Source organism: Hylobates moloch, unplaced genomic scaffold, assembly GCF_009828535.3.
Source record: "Hylobates moloch isolate HMO894 unplaced genomic scaffold, HMol_V3 SCAFFOLD_6, whole genome shotgun sequence".
NCBI lineage: Eukaryota > Metazoa > Chordata > Mammalia > Primates > Hylobatidae > Hylobates > Hylobates moloch.
In genome coordinates, this window is record NW_026652281.1 from 116,347,327 (window position 1) to 116,370,645 (window position 23,319).

The following is a 23,319-nucleotide window of genomic DNA, read 5'->3' on the forward strand; positions in this document are numbered from 1 at the left end:
TTTTTTTTTTTTTTTTTTTTTTTTGAGACGGAGTCTCGCTCTGTCGCCCAGGCTGGAGTGCCAGTGGCGCAATCTCGGCTCACTGCAAGCTCCGCCTCCCGGGTTCACGCCATTCTCCTGCCTCAGCCTCTCCGAGTAGCTGGGACTACAGGCACCCACCACCACGCCCGGCTAATTTTTTGTATTTTTAGTAGAGACGGGGTTTCACTGTGGTCTCGATCTCCTGACCTCGTGATCCGCCCGCCTCGGCCTCCCAAAGTGCTGGGATTACAAGCGTGAGCCACCGCGCCCGGCCTTACCCTCTTATCTTTATCACCCGTAGATTCCCTTGTTGGCCACGCTGGTTTCTTTCAGTCCTTAATTAGCCTTTTGTCACTACCTGTCTACACATGCTGTTTTTCTCTTCTGGTTCCATCTTGACATTGTCTATTTTGAGATCTCAGCTCAGTTGTAGAGAAGCTGCCTTCCCTGTCTGGCAACCCATTATATGTCATAGTACCATGTTGTACCATAGAGCTAGACACAGGTGCCATGTTATGTCTTGAAATGTATTTACCATCTTCCAAAGGTTTACCTCAATCCCCTTTACTCAAGAAGCCTCAGTTCTACTGACAGTTGGTAATAATAACCTCTGTCATAATGTTCCCAAAATAGAGTAAGAATATCATGCTTTTCAGTAATACTCCAGTGAGTGAGGCTAAGAGTACCATTTTTGTTCTTGTAAAAGAATTTTTTTGGACATGAATACAAAGGTGTCAGGTTACCAAATCATTTGCTAGTAGACCCTAACAATATAACCTATAGGAAACTAAATGTAACCTTTAAACATTAAGTGATGATAATGGATTTCGCCAGGCGTGGTTGCCTATAATCCCAACACTGAGAGGCTGAGGTGGGTGGATCACTTGAGGCCAGGACAGGACCAGCATGGCCAACATGGTGAAACCCCATCTCTACAAAAGAAAAATATACAAAAATTAGCTGGGTGTGGTGGTGCATGCCTGTAATCCCAACTATTTGGGTGGCTGAGGCACGAGAATCGCTTGAACTTGGAAGGCAGAGGTTGCAGTGAGCTGAGATCGTGCCACTGCACTCCAGCCTGGGTGACAGACCGAGACTGTCTCAAAGAAAAAAAAAAAAGAAAATAATGGATTTGCAGAGACTTGCTATTTAGATTTCAGACATCTGTTAACTAAAACACATGTGTAGGCTTTTGTTACTTATTTCAGTAATCTGTAAATATCTTTATATTTGAGAAAATTTGTGAAACATCTTTGTGTGTAAATTATAACTTGCAGAACCTCTCTTACAAGCAGGCATATTGGTAAGTAGCTGCCAGGATATAACTTATACCCAGATTGAAGTGTGTAATTATAATATATTATTATTCTGGGGTTCTATAAAAAATAAAATCTTTGAATCTATGATTTTTGTCATTACATTAGGGTACACTTTGGGACATGTGGCGCCATAGAATATCAACACTGTTTACTACATGTTGACCATGTTAAATACATTTAACACATCTCTTTTTTCAACAGCCCTACAAGGTACATGTTACTTGCCCAAAGTCACAGTCACACAAGAACTTGTGTGGTGTTGAATGAATCTGGCTCCAAAAGTAGTGTTTGGTTTAGGAGCTTTCATGTATAGTGCCCTCAAGTCTTGTAAATTTGTGCTTCTTTAATCATCAACCTCGTTCAATCTAACATCTTGAAGGAACTACTCAAATGCCTTACTTACAGATTCTTACAACTATTTCAAATGCCAAATACCTGTTTCAGACGGTCAACATCTTGGCTGCTCTTGCTGTACTGTGCAGTGGGTTCTGTTTGTCCTAACAGAACAAAACATAGTCTTTTAGATTTTTTAAAAATATTCCTCTGGAAAGCCTTAATGAATGTCACATTCTAATCCCTTGCCCCATGATATGATTTATCACTTTTTATTAAAATTCCTCAATGCTTGCCCTGTTGTGTCTTGAAGAAACTATGGGCCAGAATAAGAATTTCAAGACATTTTTAAAATTTTTATTTGAGACAGAATCTCGCTCTGCTGGTGGCACAGGCCTGTAATCCGAGTTACTTGGGAGGCTGAGACAGGAGAATTGCTTGAACCTGGGAGGTGGAGGTTGCAATGAGCCAAGATTGCGCCATTGCACTTCAGCCTGGGCAATAAGAACGAAACTCTATCTCAAAAGAAAAGAGAATTAAATGAGATCAGGAAAACAAGACATGAACAATATGAAGTTCAACAAAGAGAAATCATTAAAAAACCAAATTCTGGAGCTAGAGAACACAATGACTAAATTGGAAAATTCCACAGACGTTTCAACAACAGACAAAAAAAAAATCAATGAACTTGAGACAGGTCACTTGAAATTAGTCAGAGGAACAAAAAAATGAAAAAGTGAAGAAAGCCTGTGGGACACCATCAGGTGAACCCATATATGCACTTTGGGTATTTCAGAAAGAGCAGAATAAAGAGCAGAAAGTTTACTTAAAGGAAACTTCCCCAATCTAGAGAGTCAAATGAATATCCAGATCCAAGAACCCCAAATATATTAAAGATATCTTGACCAGGACACATTATAATTAAACTCTCAAAAGACAGAGTTTTGAAATTCATATATGTATAACCTCTTCAAAAACTCCTTTGTAAGACCTGACCCCATCCTCTTGCCACTGCTAGAAGAGCAGCTACTGGTTAAGTTTTCTGTTTTTAAATAGCCTTAAAAAATGACCTGGTTCCAGGGCATTAAAACTGTCCCAGTAGATTTCTGAGGTGTCAACTCTGCTGCAGACAGCATAACATTCAAAAGCTCTGCATTTGTCTCTAGCCGCAAGATCATAGGCAATCTTCTTTTTAAAAGCTATTTATTTATTTATTTATTATTAAACAGAGATGGGGTCTCACTGTGTTGATCAGGCTGGTCTCTAACTGCCCTCAAGTAATCCTCCCATCTCGGTCTCCCAAAGTGCTATGATTACAGGTGTGAGCCACTGTGCCTGGACTTTTTAATTTTATTATTTATTTCTATAGACCTCTATGGACAAGCTTCTTGATATCTTATGTGAAATAGGAATAATGGTACGTTGGTCAGGCACAGTGGCTTACGCCTGTAATCCCAGCACTTTGGGAGGCATAATGGTAATTACAATGTGTTATCAACTGCTTAGTAGAGCATGTAAATAGTGGTCTATTCTACTAGACTTCTGAGCTCCATGAGAGCAGAGACCTTTTATTTTGTTTACTATTATGTACTGGCAAGTGCCTAGTATACAATAGTAACAAATAGTCTCTCAAATATTAGTCGGCTGCTGAATATCAAATGGTTGACCTCAAAGGTATGAATTCCATTTTGTCATCTTTTAGGACTTTTACCTTTGTCAAGTTTAATTTTCTCATCAAAAGAAATTTCAGGAAAAATAATGTCATTGATGACAGGACTCCTCATATTCACGTAATATATTTTAATGGATTTTGTGGTGTCAAAATATATGCCCCCAATCTTTTCTGGCTTTTTCCTCTACTCAAAATTGGAAAAGGTCCTCATTATAATCTCAAATCCATACTCTATTCTGACATTGAAAGTTTCATTACAGGGCTGGGAGAGGAGGTTCACGCCTGTAATCCTACCACTTTGGGAGGCCAAGGCGGGTGGATCACCTGAGGTCAGGAGTTCGAGACCAGCCTGGCCAGTGTGGCGAAACCCCGTCTCTACTAAAAGTACAAAACTTAGCTGGACATGTTGGCGCACACCTGTAATCCTAGCTACTCAGAAGGCTAAGGCAGGAGAATCGCCTGAACCCCGGGGACGGAGGTTGCCATGAGCCGAGATCGCGCCATTGCACACTAGCCTGGGCAACAAGAGCAAAACTCCATCTCAAAAAAAAAAAGTTTCATCATTAAGCTGTACCAAACTTGTCACTTAGACCTTTCAAAGTCTCACCAGCAATTCTTGCTTTGAAAGGCCCCATTCTTTACCATTCCGGATGCACACCCACTCCCACACCCAAAAGTGAATACAGCTTTTTACCCATCCCTGCTCACAAACAGGCCCACTTTGAGGTCAAACTCCTTGTCAATCTCCATCAAACCAAGATCCTAAGGGCTGGAATTTTGTCTTTTCCATCACTGTAGAATGTCCTTCATGAAATAGGCATTTGATGAATGAAATCTTGCATTAATTTTGGTGGCGGGACATGGTGGCTCACACCTCCAATCTCAGTACTTTGGGAGGCCAAGGCAGCCAGATCACATAAGCCCAGGAGTTCGACACCAGCCTAGGCAACATAATGAAACCCCGTCTCTACAAAAAATACCACAAAAAAAAATTAGCTGGGTTTGGCAGTGCACTTCTCTAGTCCCAGGTACTCGGAGGCTGAGGTGGAGGAACACTTGAGCCCAGGAAATCAAGGCTACAGTGAGCCAAGATGGCACTACTGCACTCCAGCCTGGGAAACACGAGACCCTGTCTCAAAAAACAAACAAACCAACAAAAACCAAACTTGTTTCCTTTGTGTCTTTTTGCTGATAAGCCCCTAAGCACCTGTTATATTTCTTTTGAATCTCCCACATCATCACTAAGTTCCTCAATAAATAATTACTCCGTTGAAAAAGTTTGACTTTCTCTGCACAATCACCAGATGGCATTAGAACCTTATGCAAACACGGGTAGGTGTGTATCTGAACTGAGATTTGATAGGCAGTCATGTTTCTGTCTGCCAAAGGACCAGAGGCTGTTGTTTCATCTAAGAGTTGAGAACAAGATCAGTTGGAATCAGACTTGCAGAGTAGAAAGCAGATCAGCTTTTGAGTGGAAGACTCAAGAGTCACTGAAAAGTAGGATTCCCTCCAAACAAATTTTGTCTTTCCAAAGCTAGCTACATGGTGGGTTTAAACATCATCTCTTTTTTTTGTTTGTTTTGTTAGTCTCTGTTGCCCAGGCTGGAGTGCAATGGCGCAATCTCAGCTCACTGCAAGCTCCGCCTCCTGGGTTCAGGCCATTCTCCTGCCTCAACCTCCTGAGTAGCTGGGACTACAGGTGCCTGCCACCACACCCAGCTAATTTTTTTTGTATTTTTAGTAGAGACGGGGTTTCACCATGTCAGACAGGATGGTCTCGATCTCCTGACCTTGTGATCCACCCGCCTCGGCCTCCCAAAGTGCTGGGATTACAGGCATGAGCCACCGCGCCCGGCCACACCCAGCTAATTTTTTGTATTTTTAGTAGAGACATGGTTTCACCATGTTGGCCAGGTTGGTCTTGAACTCCTGACTTTGTGATTTGCCTGCCTCGGCCTCCCAAAGTGCTGGGATTACAGGCATGAGCCATCACACCTGGCCAACATCATGAGGGAAGCCCCAGCCCTTGATGAGTCCTACCAAATTCCTTTTCCAAGCCTGTCAAATGATTGGCCTCAAAGATGTGAATCACATTTTGTAAGCTTTGCTCAAACCTTTGAAAAACAGAACATAACATACATATGTAAGATTGCAGTTCCACTTTCACAATGGCTATTTAAACGTTTTCCTTGCCTGGGCGTTGTGGCACACACCTGTAAGTCCCAGTACTTGGGAGGCTGAGGAAGGAGGATAGCTTATATAGCCCAGGAATTACAGGCTACAGTGAGCCACAATCAAGCTACTGCACTCCATCCTGGGTCAAAGAGCAAGACCCCATCTCTAAATATATACCCTGTCTCTAAATTTATATATATATGATAAAAAATACATAAATATATAAATTTCCTTCTTGCAGCTCCAGCTCTCAACAGAAGAATTTCTCACAGAGAAAATTAATGTTACCTGACTATAATGTCCATGTCTTCCTTCTACCAATCTAATGAAATTTCAGCACTGTCTGCTCCATACCTCCTGTTACTGTAAAGGAAATTATCTTGCTTCCCTATCCTTTCAGGAATCTCTGTTATGGATTATGCCATCTCCTTGTCTTTCCAACAATTCCTTCACTAAGATATCCTTACTGCCAGTTAGTTGTGCTCAAGTCCTTCACGTAGTAAAACAAAAAACCCTTAATCCTGCTTTCTCTCCTCTAATCTCTTCATAGCCAAAATTTTCTGCATTGAGCAGTTTTTGTCTTCCTTCTTCCCATATTCAGCCCTTCCAGTCTATTTCACGCTTTAGTGGAAGCAACTCTCAATGTTACCACTGATATCCATGTTGCTAAATCTTGTAGATGTCATTGGTCTTCATCTTGACCTCTTGGTAGCATTTGACCCTGTTGATCACTTTGTCCTTGAAGTATTTTTTTGTTGTTCTTTTCAAGGCAACACAATTTCTGTGCTTTCCTTCCTCTGCCTTCCCCTCACATATACATATATTTGCTTTTCTCCCCCTACCTCTGTCCACTAAGTTTCCTTTGCTATACTTGATTAAAGTTCCTCAAGGATTGGTGCTCAGGCCTCTTTTTTCACTGCATCCACTTAAGCTTCTTTTTTTTTTTTTTTTTTTGAGACAGAGTCTTGCTCTGTTGATCAGGCTGGAGTGCAATGGTGTGATCATGGCTCACTGCAACCTCAGCCTCCCAAGTAGCTGGGATTACAGGCGAGCGCCACCACACCCAGCTAATTTTTCATATTTTTGGTAGAGACGGGGTTTCACCATGTTGGCCAGACTGGTCTTGAACTCCTGACCTCAAATGATCCGCCTCCCAAAATTCTGCGATTATAGGCGTGAGCCACCATGCCTGGCCGCTCTTTTTTTTTTTTTTTTTTTAACAGTGTCCTGCTCTGTTGCCTAGCTGGAGTGCAGTGCCACCCCCTCCCAGGTTCAATCGATCCTTCCACATCAGCCACCCCTGACCCTGTCTACCCCTGCCCCGGAGTAGCTGGGTAGCTGGGACTACAGGTGCGTATGCCACCATGCCCGGCTAATTTTTGTATTTTTTGTAGAGACATGGTTTCACCATGTTGCCTATGATGGTCTTGAACTTTCTGGCCTCAAGCAATCGGCCCACTTTAGCCTTCCAAAGTGCTGGGATTACAGGTGTGAACCACTGCGCCTGGCTTTAAGTTTATTTTTCAACTCCTGTTACTTCATTTACAGCATTAACTTGTAAATTTGTCACTAACCCACAATCTTTCCCTGGGCTCAAGACCCATATATACCACTCCTTACCTTAAAATTCATGTGTCCCCAACTGAACTTGCGTTGGATGGTATTAAATAGGACTTGTATTACCCAGTTTATCTTAGATTCTGCATTTGAATTTGTAACCCCAGGGAAATGGCCCTTTCCTACATCTCCAGCCCTTTTAAATGTCTATGCACAGGAGGCTGAGGCGGGAGGATTGCTTGAACCCAGGAGGTAGAGGTTGCAGTGAGCCATGGTCACACCACTGCACTCCAGCCTGAGCAACAGAGCAAGACCCTATCTCCAAAAATAAACAACACACCAAAAAAATCTGCAGTTTCCCAAAGTCTACCTCAGAGTTTTCACACATTCTGATCCCTCTGCCTGGGGATGCTTTATTCCCTTCACCTAGTTAATTGCGTACTCGTCAGATATTAGCTCAAACCTCAGTTTCTCAGGAAAGCTTCCCATCCCCTCAAATTATTCACTCATCTCAAATACATATTTATTGGTTCAATGTCTGCATAAAGTGTAAGCTCTATGAGGGCAGTGCCTTTGTCTCCTTTCCTGCTCTTTGTCTGAGGCCTAATATATTGATGCAGTAGGTACTCAAGAAATATTTCTTGTATCACTGACTAAATTAGATTGAGATAAAGTAATATTGTGAATCAGTGGCTTACTACTTATTTTGTAGATAAAGCAATTTACCCTGTCCTGAGATGGTAACTTCATTTTTTTTTTGAAACGGAGTTTTGCTCTTGTTGCCCAGGCTGGCGTGCAATGGCGCGATCTTGGCTCACCACAACCTCCGCCTCCCGGATTCAAGCGATTCTCTGGCCTCAGCCTCCCAAGTAGCTGGGATTACTGGCATGCACCACCATGCCCGGTTAATTTTTGTATTTTGAGTAGAGACGGGGTTTCTCCATGTTGGTCAGGCTAGTCTCGGACTCTCGACCTCAGGTGATCCGCCTGCCTCGGGTTTCCAAAGTGCTGGGATTACAGGCATGAGTTACCGTGCCTAGCCAAGTAACTTCATTTTTATGGCTATGCCATTTCAGGTAGTGCCTCGTTGAGGCATCAAGACTCCACTGACTAGCTTTTTCACTTTATTGAATTACGTAACCTTTTTTTTTTGAGACAGTGTCTGACTCTGTAGCCCAGGCTGGAGTGTGCAGTGATGCACTAGGCTCATGGCAACCTCCGCCTCTGGCTCAAACGATCCTCAGCCCCATCCTCCGTACCAGGTGAGTAGCTGGGACCACAGGCGTACACCACCACGCCCAGCTAACTTTGTATTATTATTATTATTATTATTATTATTATAGTAGAGACGGGGTTTCGCCACGATGCCCAGGCTGGTCTGGAACTCTTGAACTCAAGTGATCCACCCGCCAAGGTCTCCAAAAGTGCTGGGATTACAGGCGAGATCTACTGTGCCTCAAATTACATAACCTTTTAATGTCTCAGTTTTGTGATCTATCAAATGGTATCCCACAGTAGCCGCCTCTCAAGGTTATTGTAGGGTTATGTGTAAACTGCTTATTGCATTGCCCGCCCTATAGAAAGCACTCCATATTATAATCATTAACTGTGCTGGAAAATTCCCAACTCTCCAGATGCGGAGTTCTGCAAGGATGGTTGGGGACAGAGTTGCAGCCAGATTAGGTCTCCAAACAATTTACTTAAGCCTCTGAAGGCCGAGCTCAAATCCCGCCAACCCGGGTACCTAACCAGTACCTCAGTCCCAAGAGTGTACTGCATTCAGTCAAATTCACCGAAAGGCGGCGGTGGTCTTTCCGAAGGAAAAGGCTCGCAGTCCTCCGCCTCAACGACCCTCCTGCACAGAATTCCTGATTTTAAAAACCAGCTGGCCACTTTGGGAGGCCGAGGCGGGCGGATCACGAGGTCAGGAGATCGAGACCATCCTGGCTAACACGGTGAAACCCCGCCTCTATTAAAAATACAAAAAGAAATTAGCCAGGCGTGGTGGCGGGCGCCTGTAGTCCCAGCTACTCGGGATGCTGAGGCAGGAGAATGGCGTGAACCCGGGAGGCGGAGTTTGCAGTGAGTCGAGATCGCGCCACTGCACTTCAGCCTGGGTGACAGCGAGACTCCGTCTCAAAAAAACAAAGAAACAAACAAACAAAAAACAGTTGGCTGGGCGTGGAGGCTCACGCCCTTAATCCAATGCTGAGAGGTGGAGGCGGGAGCACTGCTTGAGCCAAAGAGTTCCAGACCAGCCTAGGCAAAATAACGAGACACCGTCTCTACGGAAAAAATAAAAATAAAAAAATTAGCTGGGCATGGTGGTGCGAGCCTGTAGTCCCAGCTACTGGGGAGGCTGAGGTGGGAGGATCCCTTGAGGATAGGAGTTCGAGGCTGCAATGATCCGTGATAACGCCAGCGCACTCCAACCTGGGCGACACAGTTTATAAATAAATAAACATACCTAAATAAAAACCAGCCAAAATGGTATCGTCTTTCCTTTGCGGCCCCAGTATCTGGCGCTTTCCACCATTCCTTGGCAAACAGAACAACCAGAGAGCATAAAAGTCGGGTCTAAGTCAGGGACTCTCGCGAATCGCTTCTAACGCTACCCTATTTAAATTTTGTATTATGCTATTCAGGAGGTTGACAAACAGCCTTTTCGGGAATGGGACTCGAACTCGTAAGCCACGGCTGTTCCTCCATTTCCCGCCTCAGCTGGATGACGGAGAAGGATCTCCGGGATTAAAGAACAACGACCGCAGGCGAGGGCGCGAGCAAGGTGCGCGCGCCGAGTAGGGGGAGGGGCCTGGCGCGCGCCGAACTGGATCGAGGGGGTGGGGGCGAGCTCTCTCGCGAGAGTGGGTTTGTTCTTGGGCTGCAGCCGCTGCCGCCACCTCTCGCCAGCGCTGTTGCTGCGGGGGATTGTGGGAGTCTCCGCGTCCCGCTCGCTGGGAGAGAGGTACCTCTCCTTTTCCCTCTCCCTTTCCCTAAGGTAGGCGTGAAGCGGGTAAGAGTCGGGGTGGGGTGGCTTGGGGCTCTCCGTGTCCGCCGGGAGGGGACAACGACGGCTACAGGGGCTGCGGGGAGCCGGCGGCGCGCCTTTCTTGCTCGCTCCCGCTCTGCCTCCCTCCGCGTTGCGTATGTGAGCCGCCTGATCGGCGGCCGCCATGTTAGGAGCGCAGTGGCGGCGCAACCAGCCTTCTCGGGCGCCGGAGGTGAGCGGTCCGGGAGGGAAACACGCGGCCGGCCAAGGGCCCAGGGTGCGGCGGGAGATTTTGGTTGAAGAGGTGCGCTGACCGGCCGAGCTTCCTGCGCGTCCTGGGCTCGTTGTGGGCGGGGGCGGGACGACTAGCCCGTTACACGCGGGCCGCGGCGCTGAGGGGGAGGGAGGAGCTCGCTCGAGGCCTGAGGGACAGACTGTCTATTGGGGGCCTGCCGTTTGGGGAGGATGGTTAAGATAGCTAAGTCCTTGGGTAGCGCCAGTCCCAAATAACCCGTTCGCCTTTTTTTCTCTGAAAATGTTCCCCAAAATGGAGGACTTCGCAGACTGCGAAGAGCCTGCTGTTTGAGCAGCGTTTCTTTCTTTTCCCGGTGTCTCGGCCTTCACGCCGCTCCTCGCCCATCGCCTCAGAGCGCCCCCTAAGACTCACGGCCCGCGCGCGCGCGGCTTTAGCTGGACATCAGAAACGATTCCTCCCCGCCCCCCATCGCGTAAAAATGGCCGAAAAATGAAACGTTAACGCTTGTTTTTCGTACTGCGTCGTGGAACAAGCCGCCTGCAGTACGGTGCGAGGCGGGTGATTTGCGCTTGTTTAGTCAGTCACCTCACATCCTTTTTCTCTTTATCAAAATAGTATTAGTTCAGGTTCCTCCAGAGAGGATCGTGTGGTGTGGGACCTTCCGGTTTCCAGACAAAGGGTTTTGGAGTACCGTGGTGTAGTCGCCGCATCGTTCTTTGCATTTCGAGCTCTGTGCCGTGTTCTGTGTTCTGCATTTACCGTGGATGAATATCCCCTAGGTGTTTATCCTGCTCTGTGGCCCTATTCTGTGGAATATTCCTATTGGATCAGTTACAGTTTTTCAGCCAGACATTTCTAGAACGGTTATGGTGGTTCTGAAATGGCTAGTCTTTCGGGTGCGCTGGAATAATGTGAAGAATCGTTGATTTCGTAGGTGGGGGTCACGAGATTTTGTATTGATACTGCGTTTTGTGTTTTAAACCTTGGCTTAAGATTTCTGAATAGTTGGTAAAATACATTTTTCTCCCAGGGAAATCTAAACAATTGACTATGCGGACAAAAATGACGTTTCAGGCTATTTTAATAAATGCTTAAAATTTCCCTTTAAAAACATTTCTTTACTAATGGCTCAGTCATCTACGCAGTCTGTCGACGTTTTTCACAGTATTGTTTTAAAAACCAAGAAAAGCTTGACATTTGCGTTGCAAAAACGCTCTGGATGATGCCTTTTCCACTTAAATAGAACGTTTTTGCAAACTCGAAATTAAACAACATTAAAATACTACATGAAGTTTCTTGGTTATGTAAGATTTGGAAAAGATCATTTAGCCAGATGTGTGTGTTGAAGTGCTTTAAATTTGTATTTCTTCCTTTGCACTTAACAGTATATACTTAGAACATTACTTTGTACTTTACCCAGAGAAGTTTCGCTTTATCATCTTTATATATTTTTCAGCCATGTACAGCTTTTATATGACATTTTGAACTAACTTGGAAGGATTTAACTACCCTTGATCTGTGCATTTGTTTTAGTCTTTAAACATACTAATTTTCTTACTAATGCTTTTAGAGTTTGTAAACGCTAATATTACAAGTCAGTTAATGGTTTTTACTGAGGAGTGCAACGATGGTGTCACATTTTAGGAGCATCACGTAGTTCAAGTCCCTAATTTTATAGAAGAGAAGGTTAAAGCCCAGATAGGTTGCAAATAGTAGCAGTGCTGTCAGTGTGGTCTGCAGAGGACTTGGATCTTTTTTTTCTCTGAAACAGGATCGCTCTGTTGCCCAGACTGGAGTGCAGTGGTGTGATCAGTGGCTCACGGCTCACAGCAGCCTCGACCTCCCAGGCTTAGGTAATCCTCCCACCTCAGCCCCCTGGGTAGCTGAGATCACAGGCGCTCGCCACCACACCAAGCTAATTTTTTGATCGTCTGTAGAGACGTGTTCTCACTATGTGGCCCAGGTTGGTGTCGAACTCTCGGAGCTTTTAGATCTTGATTCAGACTCCTTCATAGTATAATAGGCTTAAAATGGAAAGACTGCGTACAGGAATTTATCCTAAGGGAGTAGTGTGTCAGATTTGTGTGTATAAATTTAATATCAGTTATTAAGAATTTTTTTAAATTAAATATTCAAGTTTTGGGAATCTACTAATTCTGTTGTGGAAGTGGAAATCTGTACAGCTACTTAAAACAGTATCGTAGATGAAGAGTATGATGGGAAAATGGTAATGGTATATAGTTTTAGCTGGAAAGGAAAATGTTGTAAAACTGCTAATGTCGTTTGATTGTTTTTTAAAGGACAACGTAAAACATGAAAATAGAGATATACCCCAAAATGTTTGCTCAGTTGTTGGCATTGTTTCCTCCCTGATGTTTTCTGAATTTACCACGAGAAATAACATCTGCTTTTGTAATGAGAGAAAAAGATGAAAAACATATTTTGTAAATGCTGTAACTTTAAAATATTAGAGTCTTCTGTATTTTTAAGCGAAATTGGCATAGACATAAACTAGCTGCTTCAAGTCTGAAGTGAAATGCACTCAGAAGTGACAAAGTAGTGCTTGTTTAACATTTTGGATACTGGGTATAAGCAAACACAGGAATCAGAATGTTCTTAGGCAAAAATGTTAAAATCATTATTATTGGAAATAGTACTAATTTAGCTTACAATATGAATTACAGCCAAAGAATTGAATAATGGTTAGATGTTCTTAGAACATCTTTTAGTTAGGGATACTTGATTTTATATACCTCCTTTAGTTAGAATTACAGTACAGCTATCCCACACTTCTGGCAACAGGTTCTAAAAGTGGATGATTGCGGCCGGTGGCCCGTAATCCCAGCACATTAGGAGGCCAAGGCGGGCGGATCATCTGAGGTAAAGAGTTCTGAGACCAGCTTGCCCAACATGGCGAAACCCCATTTCTACTAAAAATTACAAAAATTAGTCGGGCGTGGTGGCAGGCACCTGTAATGTAATCCCAGCTACTTGGGAGGGTGAGGGAGGAGAAATCACTGGAACCCAGGAGGCGGAGGTCGCAGTTAGTCGAGATGGTGCCGCTGCATTCCAGCCTGGGCAACAGAGCGGGACTCCGTCTCAAAAAAAAAAAAAAAGTAAAGTGGGTGATTTACTTAACATTTGAGATGGACAGTGCTAGGTTTGTTGGGATGGATTGGAAGGGTTATAGGCTGGGAGTGTAGTTTTGCCATTTTCTGTATATGTGGTTGGTTATTCTAAGGCACAACACTGTCCAGGAAATAAAGTGCTGTAATTTATAATTATTAGCTATGTAGCAAACCTTTCTCTTTGGATCATTAGGATTAAGGGCTCTGAAGTTCTTCATAAAAGTTTATGTGTAGAAAATCTAATGGATAATTAAAAGTAAAACAGAAAGCAAGCCTGTGGGTTGAGTTTTAGATATGTACCTTTAAAGGGGTTTTATATGTTAAATTACATTTAAATTTTTTAAATTAAAAATTGAGTGTAAGTTTTAGGTTTTAACTTAACACATTTCTGTTATAAGCCTATTTGTAATACAGTAAAAGTTACATGATAAAGTGCTGTTATCTGACTGCCTTTGATGTGATATATAATTTTCCAGTTGTACATCAAGCCCTAATGTTCTCTATATAGATAAAGCTCAAGGCTCTTTGGAAGTGGGAAAAAAAAAAGTGAAGTAGTAATGAAAGCTTAGGTTTGAAAAAATTTTAAAGCTATTCCAAAATTTAAAGTATGCTTGCTCCCCCTCCCCAAACCTTAAAAACATCTTTAAAAACATTCTCTTTAATCTAGAATCCAACTAACGTGTGGTTCAGGCAGAAACAGGTTAGTAGGAAAACGAGGAGAGTGTGCCTGTGGAGCAGGAGAGAGTAGTTCTCAACTACGCAGATGGATAAGAAAAGTAAAAGCAACAGAGTGCCTATGGTAAATGTCTTAGTGGGCCAGCAGTAAATGCAGCAAGTACAGAAAGTAATCAGTTAATATTAGGGAGCAGTATTATCTGCATTTACTTCATGAAGATGCATAACTTTCAGATCTTTTAGGATGATGTGTTTAGTTTTTTTTCCTCCTTTGTGAGGATTATTAGGATATTAAGCATCCCCCTTTGGTATAGTAACACACAGGAACCTGTACCATATGTGAAAATTAAAAGCCAATTATTGGAGCACCCAACTTAAGCAGTAGTTGGGGAAAGAATAATGTCAAAGAAATACAAACATGTGGCTGGGTGCGGTGGTTCACACCTGTAATCCCAGCACTTTGGGAGGCTGAGGTGGGCAGATCACTTCAGGCCAGGGGTTCGAGACCAACCTGGGCAACATACTGAAAACCCCGTCTCTACTAAAAATGCAAAAATTAGCCGGGCGTGATGGCGCGTTCCTGTAATTCCAGCTGTTCGAGACCCTGAAGCAGAATTGCTTGAACCTGGGAGGTGGAGGTTGCAGTGAGCCAAGATCGTGTCACTGCACTCCAGGCTGGTGACAGAGCAAGACTGTCTCAAAAAGAAAAGAAATACAAATATTTGAACTCCAAATATTCTTTGTGTGTAGAAAAATTTAATGGATAATTAAAACTAGAGCAGAGAGAAAAGCCTATGAGTTGAGAGATTTTTAGACATGTGACTGAAAAGATTGGAAAAGCCTATCAGTTTTAATGCTTGTGTCTGTCTTTGTGTGGGCCATGGTTGGAAGAGCACCATGGAGGAGGAAGTTTTGCAGTTATGCACCAAGGGACACCAAGAAACATTAGCGTTGTTCTTGGTAATGGTAAGAAATTGAAAACAACCTAAATGTTCATCATCTGCAGAATAGATAAGTACATGTGGATACATAATGATACCTATATTGCAGTGAAAATGTAGGTTTAACTCACTTATAATTGTGGATAAATCAGTTTTTAAAAGCAAGTCAGACAAAACAACAAAAGCATGCCTGTGGTCCCTGCTGAGACCAAGGAGGATCACTTGAGCGCGAGAGATTGAGTCTGCAATGAGCCAAAATTGTGCCACTGCACTGGGCAACAAGACCCTGTCTTGAAAAAGGAAATCATAGTGTGGATTTCATGTGGTAAGTGGTAGGGAGTAGTAGGTTTTTGAGCCAGGAGAGTGTGAAATGAGTCATGTTTCAGGTTGTTTATGTTGAAAGATGATGAGGTGTGAGCTTTGATGCCAGGAGGCTAGCTAAAAAGCAGGAGGACTAAGATTATGGCAGAGAGAATAGAAAGGGTAAGATCTATGGCCATACCACCCTAAACGCACCTGATTTCGTCTGATCTTGGAAGCTAAGCAGTGTTGGGCCTGGTTAGTGCTTGGATGGGAGACAGGTTAAGGACTGCAGGGTGAAGGGTGATTTAAACACAGGTTGGAAATAGAGAATGAAGAAGGAACATGTTTAATTTGTCCACTTTTACTAGAATTACTGCAATATAGATAGTGTATTGTTCTTTATCTTGTCTGTTGAAAGTTACTACCAGTTGGCTCACACCTGTAATACCAGCACTTTGGGAGGCCAAGGTGGGTGAATCACAAGGTCAGGAGTTCGAGACCAGTCTGGCCAACAAGGGGAAACCCTGTCTCTACTAAAAAAAAATACAGAAAATTTGCCGGATGTGGTGGTGCGCGCCTGTAACCCCAGCAACTCCAGAGGCTGAGGCAGGAGAATCGCGGGAACCCGGGAGGCGGAGGTTGCAGTGAGCCAAGATCACGCCATTGCACTCCAGCCCTGGCAACTGTGCGAGACTGTGTCTCAAAAACAAAAGTTACTACCAGTCTTTAAATCTGTTTTTGAAAGCTGATTCCTGGTGACCAGTATGACATTAAAGTTGACACATGAAAGAGACTACGGTGCAGATAAAAAGTTTATAAGCTCTTTATTCATTTGTCTTTGGATCTCAGTCCTTTTACCTCTAAAAGTTTTTCTCATCTAAAAATAAAAAAAGATAGATTTCACCTTCTTAGTTTTATGAGGATCAGATTATATCAAATGAGATGATTACTATGGGTGCTGTGTGCCAGACACTATTTTAGATATTTTATGTAGACTAATTTATTAAGTTTTCTTTTTGAGTCAGTCTCACTCTGTCGCCCAGGCTGCAGTGGCTCACTGCAACCTCTGCCTCCAGGGTTCAAGTGATTCTTCTGCCTCAGCCTCCCCAGTAGCCGGAATTACAGGCACATGCCACCAAGCCTGGCTAATTTTTGGTGTTTTTGTTGTTTTGTTTTTTTGAGACAGTTTTGCTCTTGTTGCCCAGGCTGGAGTGCAATGGCATGATCTCAGCTCACTGCAACCTCCGTCTTCTGGGTTCAAGTGATTCTCCTGCCTCAGCCTCCCGAGTAGCTGGGATTACAGGCGCCTGCCACCACACCTGGCTCTTTTGTATTTTTGGTAGAGACAGGGTTTCCCCATGTTGGCCAGGCTGGTCTCGAACTTCTGGCCTTAAGTGATTCTCCCACCTCAGCTTCCCAAAGTGCTAGGATTGCAGCCATGAGCCACCGTGCCTGGCCTAATTTATCAAGTCTTTACAGCCTTATGAAGTAGGTATTATTTTTATTTCCCACCACCATTTTTGGCTCAAGGTCACACAGCTGTTTGTAATAGAACCAGGATTCACACGAAGGCTTTTGGGCCCCCAAAATTCAGTATGTATGAAATAAAAGAGTTGTAGAAATGTTTGTGGAAGTCGAGAGAATAGGGCTCTTAGGGATACAGAATGGAGCCTTTTTTCTTTATTTGAGACAGAGTCTCACTCTGTCACCCAGGCTGGAGTACAGTGGCACGATCTTGGCTCACTGCAGCCTCCACCTCCCGGGTTCAAGCGATTCTCCTGCCTCACCCTCCCAAGTAGCTGGGACTACAGGTGTGTGCCACCACACCCGGCTAATTTTTGTATTTTTAGTAGAGATGGGGTTTGTCATATTGGCCAGGCTGGTCTCGAACTCCTGACCTTAAGTGATCCTCTCGCCTCAGCCTCCCAAAGGGCTGGGATTACACGTATAAGCCACTGCGCCCAGCCCAGAATGGAGCCTTGAAAGAAATCACTGATTTTGTTTAAGCAGAGAAGAAAGTAAAGAGCCAAGTTTATGTCGTAGATCAAATAGACAATGAACATTATCAGGTAAATGGGGTAACTTTCTATCTTGTAATATGGGTTTACTTCATCAATTCTGTGTAGTTTTAATCTGAAACTATTTCTTGCCTGATGGAAGGTTACTGGGAAAAAATTTTATTTTATTTTATTTTTATTTATTTTTTTATAAAGAAAAGACAGTCTTTTTTTGCACACAAAACAATAAACATTTTCTAAAAGTACATACAAACAAAGATGCATATCAAACATATTAGGAAGGTTGCACATGGGAAGACGGGGAATAGAAATGGGGGGTGGGAATTAAAGAAAATAAATGAGAGAGGGACCTTTATGGATCAATGATAATAACTCAATCCTCTATTTGACAAAGAAGAAGGAGAAGGAAGAGGAAGAAAAAGAAAGTGGGATAAAGGATTAGAAAGGGAGGAAAATAGAAAAAATTAGAGTATGACTCCAGGGTAGACCTGTTTTGTTGTCGCTTGGTTGGTTGGTTGGTTTGTCAGTTGTATTTTTCATATGTTTCGCCATGTTGGCTAGGCTGGTCTCTAACTCCTAGCTTCAAGTGATCAACCCGCCTCGGCCTCCCAAAGTACGGGGACTACAGTCGTGAGCCACCACGTCCAGCCCCCACATTGCTTCTGGCCTCTGTGGTAGACCTCCCAGATGGGGCAGCCGGGCAGAGGCGCTCCTCACTTCCCAGAAGGGGCTGCTGCGCAGAGGCACTCCTTACTTCCCAGACGGGGCGGCCGGGCAGAGGCGCTCCTCACTTGGGAAAAAATTTTAAACCTAAGAAGACGACAATATTCCAGGTCTGAGTGGGAATTTCTTACACTGGTTAACAAGTAGTTTTCTGCCTTCTCAGCAGCTGATGCCACTCTACAACATTCTTGTCATTCATTAGCCTAAGGATCAAGAAGTGGACTAAAAATTGACTTCACGTCTGTTAGATGGATTAAGAACAATGGTCTTAAAGCACTTGAAAATATTCATGCTTGTATGTCAGCCTTCCTGGCACTACACTTTTTTATCTTTTCTATTGTATGATGACACATGCTACTTTACCACACCCGCCTAAGTTTTGTATTTTTAGTAGAGACGGAGTTTACCATGTTGGCCAGGCTGGTCTCAAACTCCTGACCTCAGGTAATCTGCCGGCCTCAGCCTCCCAAAGTGCTGGATTACAGGTGTAAGCCACTACGCCTGGCCTATTTTAAATAAGCCACTCAAGGTACATGCCATACTGAGATGAGATTGTGACACTCAAAAACAGATTAGAGAGCATAAGATTTGAAAGTGGCTGAAACTCTAGGAAAAAAAATGGAGTAGTTCTTCAGCACACTTCAAAAAACAAACCCTTAAATGAAATAATTGTTACAAAATATATTAGGAAATATATACACCAACATTAAAATGAAAACTTCTAGTACTTTTATAATGGAAACTATGGTAAATTCTTTATAAAACCATTATAAAATTTAATAAATGAAGAAAAGTTTAAAGAGTAACTGAAACCTGTTCTTGAATTGAAAATAAGTTGGGTGCTTGGTTTGAAAGTCCTGACCACAGGACTCAATATTTTTGTGTGATTTATGACAAAAATCAAGCAGCTACCTTTCCAAATGATGCTGCTTTGAAATTACTGATAGTCAACTATGTCTGCCATCTATCAGTGACATGGGTTAAGACATTTTTACTAAATTGGTATTGTTGATTACTACCTAAAACATATTTGGTATATTTTCACATGAATAAGCTAATAAATGATCAAGGTGATTGGCCTTGATAGAACATTTGGAAAATCTGAACATTTCTTGCAATTCAGAAGAGGAAAATATAAGAAACTGTAGTTTTGTAGCTGTTGCTTGTAAGTTTCAATGTGAAGTTAAAATAATGTCATTATGAAGGTATTTTTTTCCCTGAATATATCTACTTTTATGGTTAAACCATAAATAATCTTTTATAGTTTTATGTGTAAACCATCTGAAATTCGTTTTTTTTTTTTTTTTTAATTCTGACTACAAAGACTGAGAAAAATTTTTTTTTATTTGTTTTGTTTTTTGAGACGGATGTTTGCTCTGTGGCCCAGGCTAGAGTGCAGTGCCCCAATCTCGGCTCAGTGCAGCCTCCGTCTCCCAGGTTCAAGCGATTCTCCGGCCTCAGCCTCCCATGTAGGTGGGACTACAGGTGCGCGCCACCCTGCCCAGCTAATTTTTATATTTTTAGTAGAGATGGGGTTTCACCATGTCTGTCACGATGGTCTTGATCTCTTGACCTCGTGATCAACCCACCTCGGCTTCTCAAAGAGCAGGGATTACAGGCGTGAGCCACTGTGCCCTGCCAGAGAAAAATTATTTAAAGGAGTGATTATCTCACACAGTTGAGAGCATAGCTGAAGATCCATGTGGAGTAGGAGATACCTCTTAGGATTTTGGGAGGCCAAGGCGGGAGGATTGCTTGAGCCCAGGAGTTCGAGACTAGCCTGGCCAACATGGTGAAAACCCCCTCTCTACCAAAACAATGAAAACGAGCCAAGCATGGTGGCATGTGTCTGTAGTCCCGGCTACTTGGGCTGAGGTGGGAGGATGGTTTGAGCCTGGGAGGCAGAGGTTACAGTGAGCCTGGGCAGTGCACTCCAGGTGTGATGCCATTCCACTCCAGCCTAGGCGATGAAGGAGTCAGACACTGTCTTTTTTTTTTTTTTTTAACAGCTAAAGATCTTTTCATTTTTTTCTAATACCTTCTAAGAAACTAAAGTTGGCTTGTGCTTATTTTAGTAATTCTGCTAGATAACCCTCTGAAAGAATGACTAAGGACTTACTGGTAATCTTTAAGGAAATTTAGATCTGGAACAGCTGTTTGCTTCTGTGCTCCATGAATTTTCAGAAGTATTTTAGTACTCTAGTTCTTTTAATTGGAGAAGAAAAAGCCAATAACAGAAATCAGATTATCATGTAAGGGGAGGTAGAATATTAACTGACACGTTTCCTAACCATAGGGATGATATTCAGATTTGTTTAGATGTTGAATGTGAAGCTAACATTTTTAAACAGCTTAAAATTGTATCATAAAATAGTTTTAAGTTACAGTTTGTTTTGAGTTGCCTATAAAAATGAATTTTTAAGCTAATTTGTTAAGAATTTGGTTATCAGGCCAGGGGTGGTGGCTCATGCCTATAATCCCAGCACTTTGAGAGGACGAGGCAGGGGGATCACCTGAGGTCGAGACCAGCCTGACCAACATGGAGAAACCCCGTCTCTACTAAAAATACAAAATTAGCTGGGCGTGGTGGTGTGTGCCTGTAATTTCAGCTACTTGGGAGGCTGAGGCAGGAGAATCACTTGAACCTAGGAGGCAGAGGTTGCAGTGAGCTGAGATCGTGCCATTGCATTCCAGCCTGGGCATCAAGAGTGAAACTCCATCTGGAAAAACAAAAACAAAAACAAAAACAAAAAACATAATTTGGTTATCAAGATTGTAGTAAATGGCATTTGTGAAGTGAAATTGTGGGTGATGTTGATAGTTTTTAGGGGGATGCAGGTGCTTTCTTTTTTGGAAGTGAAGGGTTCTGCATTGATGGGCATTTACACTATTATATAGAGATTTTAAATAGGTAAATTGGATTTTGATAATAAACGTTCTCCCAAAGCTACTATATTCAAAATTGTTTTAACCTCTAGTGCAGTTTCCTATAGAAAGGCAATTTTATAATTACAGAAAAAACATAGTAAAAGGAGCTAATCTTTTGTAAATCTTTAGTAAATGTCTCCATATTATGCTGCTTTTGCTAATAGGCAGTGGGTCCCATGTGAATGAGCCTTTAAAAGTGGCTTGTACATCTTATGTTCAGCATTGACATGATAGAGAAACTTTTCATAAATGTTTTTTCAACAATGCTGCCACATCTGGTTTCTCCCAACTTTGTTCTAATAAAACCATTTTTAAGAATTTGGTTTATTTGTGGTTTAATCCAAAATCTAACTTAAATTGCTTTTCACTAATTTTACCCTAATATCCTTGATGGAGCTGCATTTTACGTTGAAACTGAGTATCTTAAAACTACTAAGGTGGTTGTTATGGAATTACACGTCATGGGATTTACATTGTTTGTCTTGACTCTTTTCTGAGTTTTTCTGACATCCATTTTCTGTTTGTCTTAAGGTTATCCTTTACCTTTGCTTCTCTTAACTTTTTCCTTTTGTAGATCCACTGTTTTCCTATGAGCTACCAAAAAATGTAATTCAGAGCTCTGTAGTCTTAACAATCACATTTCCTTAAGATATGGCCGTTTTAAAAATTTTAAACATAATCGTAATACCATTATATAATTTCTCTTAGGGAAAAAAATAATTCAAAAGACTGACTTTTCAGTAATACAAAGCTTTGGCTACAACATGAAGGTCAAAGCTGCAATTAATAACCCTGATACTTCAACATTTTTATTTTGAAAAACCCTCTAAAGGATTTGATTTTTTAAAATATGTGTGAAAATTTAGAGGGTCCACCACCATTTGCATAGCATCTCAGCCGCCATTCTGTGTGCCATTTATAAGACATATCAAAGAAACTTTCATCCAAAGAAGTCCACTTAATCTCATCTTTATTAATCTTAAAGCTTAAGTAGTTTACATAGTGGATCTTGTCTAGAACTATTAATAGTTTCTTTGGTGTATTTTCTCAAATTCATCTTTCTTGGTGTGCAAAAACATCTTCCTGTAACTCCAACCACTTATAGCATTTCTGTCTTTTAAAACTTGATTATATCTATTTTTAAAAATCTAGTCTAAATCTTTCTTGCCTGCAACTTTTTTTATACTTCCTTTGCCACTGTATTTGTCCATTGTATCCTTGCTTTACTCTATCATTGGTGAAATTGGTCCTGTAATAGACTTGTAACTACTGGATATTGTCTGGTTTTACTGTTAAAGTTTAACATATTAAGCTACCAGTGCTGAGTGTATTGGTGATCAAAAAATAGAAAATTTAAGCAGTGCCTCATAGAATTCTGTACCAAACAACTTCAGATTTACCTCTGTATGTAGTTGTGATTATAAAATTGTTTCACTGAAGACGTCATGTATATCTTTCAACTAATATTTCATGACAATCATGATATAAATGATTTGGAAATTCTTATGTGACAGTTTCTGAGGTACAACAATAATGATTTAAGGAAGAAAACAATTTCATCTAGAAACATGTCTTGGGGGATCATAATCAGAACATAAATTTACCAGGTGATTTGGGTTATTCTTATGAAAAGTTTACAGGAAACTGTGTAACCAAGATCTTATTTTCATTTTTACCTGTTTTGTGCTCTAGATGTGCTGTAGCCCTGAGCATTAAATAAGTACTGACGGATGCTAATTTGGGGAGTTCCCTTCTTTAAATCACCTGTTTTTCCTGTACCTGGGTTTTTTCTTGGGAGGGCTCCTATTCCTATACTGACCAGAGTTAGTTCTCCTTACTTTAAAAGACTAGATATGAAGTAAACACTGCCTGATGTAGGATGGTCAGTAAAAAGGCAGTTAGTTGTATAACTTAAATTTGGGCAGCAATCCTTAAAACTATAGGAAATGACTTATTTTTCTTATTCACATCTATCTTCACCTCAAATTGATTTTGCTGTATAAAGGTCTCAGCTATTATGTTTGGTCTTGTATCTTATATTAGGTACTTGAAACCTAAGCTTCATTTACTTGTGATTTTACTTGGTTCTTTCTGATAGTGATAATAGGTCTCATTTTCCAAAGCACAGTACAACTGATTCATCTTTGACTTGCTGACCTTGATTTTTTTTGTTTTTAGTCTTCTCCTGGAACTTAAGCATCATACTATAGGGTGTGTTTTTATTCTTCTAAAAGAAGAAACCCATCTATATTTTTACTGAAATTTTGATGTACTCAGA

The 23,319-nt window shown here is 42.0% G+C and overlaps 2 protein-coding genes across 12 annotated transcripts in view; one reads left to right on the plus strand and one right to left on the minus strand.

The window, feature by feature from the left end:
- SIL1 (SIL1 nucleotide exchange factor) overlaps positions 1-9,781 on the minus strand; it is a 334,141-nt gene extending 324,360 nt beyond the window's left edge. The window contains exons 1-2 of the mRNA XM_058441259.1: positions 9,548-9,781; positions 1,776-1,837 (exon numbers count right to left, since the gene is read on the minus strand). The gene's annotated coding sequence lies outside the window, so the exon portion shown is untranslated. The remainder of the gene's footprint in view (positions 1-1,775; positions 1,838-9,547) is intronic.
- Positions 1-23,319, plus strand: part of MATR3 (matrin 3) — a 56,406-nt gene that overhangs the window by 9,660 nt on the left and 23,427 nt on the right. Inside the window, exon 1 of one of the 11 annotated variants that reach the window (XM_058441253.1) lies at positions 9,849-9,865. The exons of 3 other annotated variants lie outside the window; for them this stretch is intronic. Coding sequence is in view for 2 of the 8 variants with exons in the window: in XM_032158036.2 (XP_032013927.1) it covers positions 10,254-10,301 (48 nt within the window). In the remaining 6 variants the exon portion in view is untranslated. Of the gene's footprint in view, positions 1-9,848; positions 9,866-9,961; positions 10,302-12,269; positions 12,289-23,319 lie in introns of those variants that run through there. 7 more of the 11 variants (XM_032158028.2, XM_058441257.1, XM_032158036.2 and 4 more) reach the window with 7 other exon arrangements.